At 37.7% G+C, this 9,993-nt stretch overlaps 1 protein-coding gene across 1 annotated transcript; it reads left to right on the top strand.

Annotated features, from left to right (window-relative positions):
* The first annotated feature begins 677 nt into the window (after window positions 1–677).
* sla1a (Src like adaptor 1a) lies at window positions 678–9,447 on the top strand. Its single transcript, XM_072676069.1, has 8 exons — window positions 678–902; window positions 1,899–1,983; window positions 3,354–3,453; window positions 3,554–3,640; window positions 5,364–5,467; window positions 5,591–5,722; window positions 6,992–7,121; window positions 8,403–9,447. Exons 2-8 carry the CDS (start codon window positions 1,920–1,922, stop codon window positions 8,605–8,607), a joined length of 822 nt encoding a protein of 273 aa, XP_072532170.1. The 5' UTR covers window positions 678–902; window positions 1,899–1,919; the 3' UTR covers window positions 8,608–9,447.
* Window positions 9,448–9,993: the final 546 nt, after the last annotated feature.

Here is a 9,993-nt window from a genome sequence, read left to right on the forward strand (position 1 = left end):
TGCCTTACAGTAACATGCACTAACAAAACTAGGCTCAAAGCTCAACAGTACCTACGGACAGATGGTACAATGTCTAAGATTGTTCTGCGCAGTACAGAGTACTGCAGAGTTTTGCATGTTACATGTGCTAAAAATTAACTTCCTTTGCTGCCAACACAACTGATGCAACTAATAATTTAAAGTACAGGCTATTTCTGAGATGAACTGTCATATCACACAAGACATAGTTCAAGTGATAGGCTGCCCATGGGCAATATTAAGACATTTAAAGATATGGAACATATGAAGTTTCCACTGAACTTTTCTGAGAGATATTTCAAAACGTGTCAAATGGGTGGTTCACGCTGCCTAACCATCAAAGTTTTCACATGTATGTCAAGTGCACATACTGTATAACCATGTGTGCTGTATGGGCATGCAGGAACTAGTGCTAGATAAAGTAAGATGGAGTAGCATTTATCATGGCCGGAGCATTACGTGTGTAATAGAAACACTACCTTTTCATGGTGGTCCATCCATTGTAGACATTTAGTTTATCTGTGGAGAGATTCCATAGAACTATGTATTTTTATTACTGAGTCATATATGGCTACACATATCTGATAAAAAGAACATGGTCAGTGGTTCGTGTGTCTTCCTCATTTCACCAGAGGAAGTGTGCAGCCAGACACTGCGTTCACACATTTAGACTCGAGCCTCATACTGAAATGGTCAGTACAGGGTGTTCTGCAGGACCTTCAGTGTCTTCTGCTGATCCAGCCTAAGCAGATCTTACTGGGCCACCGGTTGTCTGCATGGAAGCAGCTACACAGGTCCACCTACGATGACTGGCCTGCCTTCACTGCAGTTCAGTGTTCTCTAATGATGAGGGGATATGTGTCAGTTTAACAGCTGAAGCAGAGGTAAGTGACACTTTGGGCTTTTCTTTGGGCTCTTTGACTGTTCAAAGTATTTCTCTGGGTGCCAAGATACAAGGTATGATTACGGTAGTATGTGACAAGCTAAAAGAGGACATTTCACCAGGCGTAGGGTTACAACGGCCAAATACAGCTTGCCATTGCTTTTCACACTGTCGCAAGTCTGATAGTTCATTTAAGGTTACCTCCTCTTGTGCAAATATAACACCATTGTAAACCAAGTAGGTCATTTACGATAGAATACTGCAAATTCTGATGCAGGCGGGTTTACCCATATGTGTTTTTTCAAACCCTTAGTGTTAATACTGGGCCCCTCACCATGCTAATGCGTGTGGTGGTCTGTGGTAAGGCCTTAACATGGGCTTGCTATTTCTAGCACCTCCTAGCAGTTAACCTAGTTAAGCCTAAAGAACTGTGGGTAGATCTACACATTTTTCTCTTAAATTAAATGTTTAGATTAAATGAGATTAGATGTATTTCATATTATCCTCAACCTTAGTCACAGGAAACAATGAATAGGAGTTGAATAATAAATGTGACTGTTCAAAATTTAAATAATATGTCTGGAATCCATGGAGTCAAGGTGATTCATACATGTTTTTAATGAAATATAGACAGATGCCTTAGATTACTTTCGCTGTCTTCAGACTGATTTTTGCTTTATAATTAATGTATTGTTGATGAATCAAAAAATAAGTGCAAAGACCTGCTTCTGCTAAAGTCCATTGTTTTCTGTACCAAAAGCAATTTGTTATGCATAGTGTTGCAAAGGGGTGTCCAATGGAAAATTGTGGTAGGCCTTGGCTCCCCACAGCTTCCCCATCCTGCTGAGCATGTCTAGCTGGAGATAACACTGCAGCCACTTTGGGGAAGTTACGAAATGGAAATGGCAGCAGTGACAGTTGTAGGGCTTTAAGACTGTTGTCAAAATCTATTTGGTTGCATGTAAAATGGGTGGAATGTCTGTGTGTGACACTGCAGCTTTGTTCCTGGATTGCCAGCATGGGAAATGCAATTAAAAGCCAAGAGGGGCGGCCTGAGACTAATCCAAGTGACGCACTAAAAGGTAGGCTGTTTTGGCTTTCATCAGATATATCAAATTCTCATCTTCAGAAGTTTGATCTCTCATATATATTATATAAATATTCCCTGCTAATACACATATTAACATCAAAACATACTAATATTGAATAGATATTACATGGATATTTAATACATAAGAATTTCTATAGTGGTCATAAGTCAGGTCAAGTGAATTAAGCAAAACGTATGCAGAGAGACTGTGATGCATGCTGTCTTGATGTATCTTATATATAATATTTGACTTTAGCAGATCTCATGCATGCTCCAAACAACGATGTTACTACATCATGACACATTCTTTAGACATGGAGCTACAACCGTCATATTTTCATTGTCCATGCATTGTATCAACGCACTGATAGAAATTTGGACAGAACAAGGATGCTAGCTAACATTAAGTCTTATGCACAGCATCCCAGCTTTAGTATAGTGTAGTATATATATATGTGCCAGATAATGTCAGTCAAATTCACAATATGTAATATGTAAACGTCCTGCTTCATATTTAATACAGGAACATTGTAAATATTGCTAGCATGCTGAACATGTAACACAGAGGCTGCTGTTAGTCTCAGCTCAGAACCTCAACCATCACAGCAGATGTGTTAGCTCAGAAAAAAAATATATTTAAGTTAAGATCTCCTCAGACAAAGATCAGAAAAGACATAACTAAAGGATTACTAAAGGATTAAATGCACAAATAAATCTATAAATATGTCATTATTTATTACATAGAAACATATGATTATATACACAAATACATTTATAAGAAAATTAATGGATAAATAAATCCATATGTAAAAATAAGTAGAAAAAAAATATTTTTGTTTACATTTTGTTATTAACATTTTACTTGTTTATTAATGTATGTACCATTTGTTTTTACTTATACATAAATCATTTGTATTTATTTATGCATTCATTTATTATGAGTGTTTGGAACAACATACTTATTTAGTATTTTATTTATTTATTATTGTATTTACTTTCTTATTTATTATGTAATTTATTGTTCATTTTGTCAAATCTGATCTTTCCAGTAAATTTAATGCAAAAACATACTGTCGCTATCACACAACAATATATATTTTTTATTATCATGTGAATCTGGCAGTAGTTTTATATTGTGTCGACCTTTCATGATGAATTGACAAACAGAAACTCCAAAAAAAAATCGCTGTACTTTGACTTCTATTTTTAAAGTTAAGTTTTTTTCTTTTTCGTTTGTGCGACAGCGATGATATATTTACATATATTTCACATATATGTTGAGTATGTGGAAATACTGTACACAGTGTTCTTCTGTATTAAAACTGAACTGTACTGACAGTGTATATTTCTGTCCAACTTTAGTTACAGACTATGACAACTTGGTAGTACTTGCTGACTACCCATGCCGTGACATCAGTGAGCCAATCTTTAAGATGGGGGAGATACTTAGGGGTCTGTCTGAGTAAGTATGAGCTTATTAAAATGTCTTTGAGGTGAACATCTGCAGGTCTCAGGCAGTGTTCTACTGGTTTTATGATGTGCTGCTGTTTTATGATGTGCAGGGATGGCTGTTGGTGGAGAGTTCGCTCTTTCCAGACAGGAACTGAGAACTACATCCCAAATAATCATGTGGCAAAGGTTTATCACGGGTGAGTAGTGCACATTAAATCCAAACATGGCATGTTAATTATCAGACAGTGATGTACACCACTATAAAAAATGCCATTTGCCAGAGAGTCTGGGGAGTTAACTCCTTAAATTCCAGCTTTATAAGTTAGTTATAAATCATGAAACATATAGGGGAGAGTGGACATGCAAAAACATTTTATATATTAATGATTATATATATATATATATATATATATATATTATTATTATTATTATTATTATTATTTATACTAAAAACTTCTCGAGCAGAATTAATATATAATTTTAAAAGGCTGATGGGCTAGATGTGCTGGTTGCTAAAAGCTCTGGTAAAATAATGCAGACTCAGTTATAATTCTGTGAAATTCTATGCTGATTGAACCACATGGGTTGTCTAACATACATTAAACATTTCTGCACCAAAATAAAGAGGCCTTGTCAATATTTCTGATCACATAGAACAGCATCAACCTCATACATTTAAATATATTTTAATTACTTCTGTAATAAATGTCCACGAATCTGTGCTTAATAACATCCATTCGATTAACTTTTTATATATATATATATATATATTTTATATATATATATTATTATTATTATTATTATTATTATTATTTATACTAAAAACTTCTCGAGCAGAATTAATATATAATTTTAAAAGGCTGATGGGCTAGATGTGCTGGTTGCTAAAAGCTCTGGTAAAATAATGCAGACTCAGTTATAATTCTGTGAAATTCTATGCTGATTGAACCACATGGGTTGTCTAACATACATTAAACATTTCTGCACCAAAATAAAGAGGCCTTGTCAATATTTCTGATCACATAGAACAGCATCAACCTCATACATTTAAATATATTTTAATTACTTCTGTAATAAATGTCCACGAATCTGTGCTTAAAAACATCCATTCGATTAACTTTGTTAATCTGATATGGAGGGAAATGGACTTGTCTACTTTGGTTGGGTTCATTTTAATACTATGTGGAGGCTGCAATTTAGCCTGGCTAGCGCTCAAAGTGAGCTGTTTAATTATGCTTTAAAATGGTGCTGTATTACAGGCAGCAAGCGGATGATTAACATACTATAAGTGTGACCTATACACACAACTCAGTCTTCATAAACGCTTATAATAAAAAGGTTATGTTTATGATACTTTTAGTGTGAAGCTGATGCTCTGAAATGTTGCAGATGATGATGATGATGTTATGAGAATATGAAAAGACCATAACTTGAACCTTAAATTACATACAGTATCCATTATACACTGGATTAGGTTGTGCCCCACTCTCCCTTACTATGAATTATATAATAACTAGTATAATGCTCACATGGGGGTCTTTAGTTTCTGAGAAAGTATCGAAGGATTGAAATGTAGGTACACATGCAGGCCTTCATGCCTTGAACCCTAGGTTTATTCTTCAGTTGTTCTTAGTTCTAGTGCAGAAACTTTAGTGCTTTATTTGAGAATGACTAGGTTCAGCATATGTTGTGGAGTCCCACAAGGTTCTATTTTAGGGCCTATGAAACTGATGTTAAATATCACAGCGATGTACACGTAGGTATGAGAGTAAGGAACTGGAGTGTGGGCTTACATGCAGTGTCTAAGGGGTTACATTTTGTGTAATTATGTGTTAAAAACATATGTTTCTGTGCAACTAAAATGATTAAAGTAGACTGCAGCAGTAGATAATCTATAAGCGTGTTATTGGTTATGTCAAGGTGGCTGTTTGAGGGAGTGGCAAGGCAAAAAGCGGAGGAGCTGCTACGCTTACCCAGCAACACAGTCGGTTCTTTTCTCATCAGAGAGAGTCCAAGCCAGCGAGGTGAGAACCTTCCTGACCTGACTAACCCTTACAGCTCAGACTAAAGGTTGAAAGTATTAGTGTGGAAAACAAATGAAACATGAGTCTATAAATGGCAGTGATCATGGCTGATGCTTCCTGCAGGTGTGTATTCTCTATCTGTGAGACACAGAGTCATTAAGCACTATAAGATCTTCCGCATGGCCAACAGCTGGTACTACATCTCTCCTCGGCTCACCTTCCAGTGTCTGGAGGACATGGTCAACCACTACTCAGGTGAGAAATAAACACTAATTAGGCAGAGAACAGTGGAACTTAAGGTTGCTTGCTGTTTATTGGCCAGTATATATAACATGTACAGTGTCGGTGGAAAGTTTAAGGACATCTTCTCCTGAAAGTAATGTTTGCTTCTTTTTATTCTTAGTTTTCAATAAAGGAGGAATTCCACCAGTTTAGTTCATTTAAATAGTTGTAAATAAATGCTATTTGATGTGAAATGTGCTGATCTAGAGAAACCAGAGTCTTGAGTCAGAATTGTTCACAGTGGTGATAGGACGCTTATAGAATCTGTCACAGAAAACCCAGACTAAATAGTCACAGGTAAGTTGTTAGGCAGAATAAGTGTATTCCTTAGGGGCTAAATGAGTGTGACCGCTGTGCAGGTCCAAACATTCAGAGATTGCCAGATTGCCAGTTTGCCAGAATCTTGCCGACATCACAGCCATCGGTGAGGAGGCCCTCACCCTTTCTATAGAGCCCTCAGTCTCCCCTTATCCCTTAGCCCTCGTCCACACGTATCCGGGTACTTGATACATTAAAAATGAAGGCTTTTGTCTGTGTTTTGGCCTCCCGTCCACACAAACACATCCTTTTGGTCACTAAAAGCTTTTGGAAAACGCTCTCCAAGGTGGAGATTTATGAAAATTCTGTTGTTGCGTGGATGGAGAAAATAGAGCTTTATGAAAACACTGTATGTATGTTCTGGCTGAATCTTAAATACCTCCTTACTCCCTTTATAGTGAACTACATAAGTCATAAAACTACTAAATCTACACACAGACAGCACTAGATTTCAGATTTTTACATACGGATAAATATAAATACTATTTATATTGTTCTATTACAAATATGTTCTATTACAAATATGTCATGCTCTATCCGTATTGAAATCAGTATTTTTTGTATAGTACACTACATAGGGAGTGGTGTGTAATTTGGCACACTCTGTGTTTCTTTCCTCCTTCGTGGTGTTTTGATGTCTCTCCTTATGAGGTACTATTGCCCCATACAAGGCTTGACCTTTGGTCAATGCTAATGCCACCGTTTCCATCTGTGTGTGGATAGAAATATATTTCAAAAACAGAGGGAGGGAAATCTCCATTTATATGCACATATGGACGCCCAATGTAGATGTCAGCTGACGTAAGAGAGCATGTAATAGAGTATGGACTGTGTGTGTGTGTGTGTGTGTGTGTGTGTGTGTGTGTGTGTGTGTGTGATTATTTGTACAAAATAATTCATGTCCGTTTTCATCCCTCTCTTCAGAGTGCTCAGATGGTATCTGCTGCGTTCTTACTTCCCCGTGTCTGTCTCTTTCTAACACTCCTGCGAACCTGACCACACAAGCGCCCCCTGTGGTGATGCGCCGTAACTTTGACTGGAGAAAAGTGGAAAGGTGAGTACAGGAAATGCTGTCATTTAACTTGGAGATCAAAGCAGCTCTGAGTGAGAGCTCACTCATAGCAGGTCCAGGAATATTTGTGTGCAGGATTTGCTGGAATTTTGCAGAATCTATTCCTCACTACACCTATGCAATATTGGCAGTGCCACTGAATGCAACACAACCCCTAAGCATGATGCATTCACCCCTATGTTTTACAGTTGATAAGGTGCTCTTTTCAGGGGTGTCCCAATCCAGCCCCCCAGTCCAATCCAAATCTCTTAATGTTTGAGTTTCAGCCAATACTGATCCTAGCTTTGTGTTTGTATAAATAACACAGACGTATAGTTTAGATAAGAAGTGCTGCTGATTATTACTGAAGTACAATCACAACAGTTTCTGTAATGTCACACACTATTTTTAGAGTGTTTAAAATCTCTTTCCAGTTTAATATGACCTCCGCAGTCCAATCACTTGTACATGTGTGTATGTATCGTGGTACACACACTGAACTGATACTAATGTGAAATCATTTTATAGGGAGGTGAATGATCTGTGATTTGCTGTTCTATAGCGTGTGTGCATTAGCCTTAGCGTTAGCCTCCTTTACACAACTCTGAACGCGCTGAGCAGTGCTGGTTTAAAAACAAAGAAAAGCAAGAGGTTCTCCCACAGGTAAAGGAGAGCTTTTCAGCAATAGTGTTATACAGTATACTTTCATATCTTTTAGCTATGTGTTTTATTATGGTTTCATGTTCCACTGTTACAGTTACCTTTTGAGAATGCTCACAGCTTAAGGCTGCAGGCTGTGTAATTTATAATCTCCAATAAGCAATTTCAGCTGCAGATACTATCTAATGTTTTTTTTAGCTCAACTTTAAATGTATAGTTGACTAAACTCAAATGCAGTAGTGTGTAATAAGCCTTTCTGCATTATGGGGTAATGACATTTTGAGGATGCCAGAGCGGTTAAAACATAGAACTGTAACTGGATTGGGATTAAAATAGCCTATACCTGAACAATTAAAATATGCCTGGATTGGTCCTGATCCCAATCCACTTGATTGGATTGGGGCATCTCTACTTTTTGTGAAATAATTTGTTTTTGTTCTCCAAAACCCTTGTACCTGTTTTGTGAGGAAATTACACACAAAGTGAAGCTTTTTTGCATGTTGCAGTCTTGTGTTTTGCATGTTCCAGTATCACTCTGTGATATTTGCAGTATAGCAAAGGCCATTATCTCGATAATGAAGAAGTGAATGCATGAATGGATGAATGCTGTTTTTTCATGAACAGGTCCCAGCTGCTGAACCCCTCTGACCAGAGTGGTGCAGAAAACAGGCAGAACACGGTGAGCTTTGGGGTGAGGAATAGCATCGCGGCCTATCTCTCAGTATCTGATATAAAGGAACGCCCCAAAATCCCCCGGAGCAAGAAGAGCAAGTCTGTCTACGTGATGCCTGACTCCAGCAATATGGAAACAGAGGAGGACAATGAGTAGACAGGCAGAGACGTTCCGAGCTCATGGAAGTTTGGAGTTCAATTACACAGGTACTTACTGGCATGAAGGATGGGCATTTGTGTGTCTGAGCTTTACAGCTGAGCATAGATTTTTCATGTAAACACTGGACGTCTGACTGAATCTCTCAAACTGTTAATATTAAGAGGAATGGAGAAGGCTTGGGAATTTTGGATGTAGTCACACCGGACTGTCCTATTAAGGGCATGTTTATTGTTAAAGTTGATGTGCATGTGTCTGTACATACAAAAGCACACACCTACAACCACACACACCTTTATCAGACCCTTCATACTGTGTGGAAAGAAAAAAAGGAGATGGGAATCATACGGACACTCAAATCAAATACTATATTTTCCTCCAGAATCTGAGCTTTGGATGAAAACACAAGTCTGGATTTTCTTTCTTTTCCTTTTGGACCACAAGAAGAGCTCAGCTTATTTTCAAAAGTATTTGGCTCTTTCCTTACACAGGAATTAAGGCTTTGTGCTGAATTGCAGCGGAGGACACACCGTGTCTCTCTGTCTAGGCAAACTTCCGCACAAACAGCATGCTGACCGCTCCTTGGCTGACCTCGACTCTTCGTTCTGCTCTGCTGTTTGGATGAAGAGTGTCAAACTTTTTAAAGCCTCATGCTCCAAAATGGGATGTTAATGAGAGACATTTGTTTGTGTCAAGCTTCCATCTGAGATCACTTAAGCAGTACTTCTAGCGAAGCTGAAAGGACGTCCGATCACTTTGTCTTTATTACAGCTTAGGGACGCATGATGGTTTTCCGTTTCTGAATTCTCTTGGATAAAACCTGCTTTAATGCACATTTAATGAGTCGTTCTGGGTGTCCTTTCACTGTCATATTTCACAGTGTTACTGCTTTCGACAAAGTTTCAGTTAGCAGTGCTTTAGTATTAGCATTAGCGCCTAAAAGAAACTGGGTTAGTGTGTTTACAGACTGTACTTGTTTAAAGTAACTGGACATGTTTTATATCTAAACTTTTGCTTCTTTAGTGTTGAGCTAGAACAATGTAAGGTGTATAGGCCACATAACACTGGAACAATGTAAAGGCAAGTCAACTTAAAATGATAAAGTTACTTATTACAAAACATATTTTTCAACAATACTTTATGTACATAATGAGTTGAGCCTCAGTTTAGTCTTATCAGAAACTTATGATCGTCTTACACTTGATCAGCAGCAGTTAGACAGTTGTGCCACTCTAGAGCTGTGAAATTACAATACATAAAAAAGCGTTTTGTGCAAAAAAGTGTTGTGCAACTTTCTAACAGCCAGCTTGTCAAGTGACAGGAGATCATACGTTTGACACCACAGCCCTCAATGGTCAAACGGGGATCAGGGAATTCCCAACTGGC

This window comes from Salminus brasiliensis, chromosome 3 (assembly GCF_030463535.1).
Source record: "Salminus brasiliensis chromosome 3, fSalBra1.hap2, whole genome shotgun sequence".
In the NCBI taxonomy this organism is placed as follows: Eukaryota; Metazoa; Chordata; class Actinopteri; order Characiformes; family Bryconidae; genus Salminus; species Salminus brasiliensis.

What these genes read in the sequence shown, in the direction of transcription:
- sla1a (XM_072676069.1), top strand. Translation starts at nt 1,920, where the DNA reads ATGGGAAATGCAATTAAAAGCCAAGAGGGGCGGCCTGAGACTAATCCA. An exon ending in TCCAAGTGACGCACTAAAAG is followed by an intron (nt 1,984 to 3,353) that starts GTAGGCTGTTTT and finishes GTCCAACTTTAG; the next exon opens with TTACAGACTATGACAACTTG. An exon ending in GACTGGAGAAAAGTGGAAAG is followed by an intron (nt 7,122 to 8,402) that starts GTGAGTACAGGA and finishes TTTCATGAACAG; the next exon opens with GTCCCAGCTGCTGAACCCCT.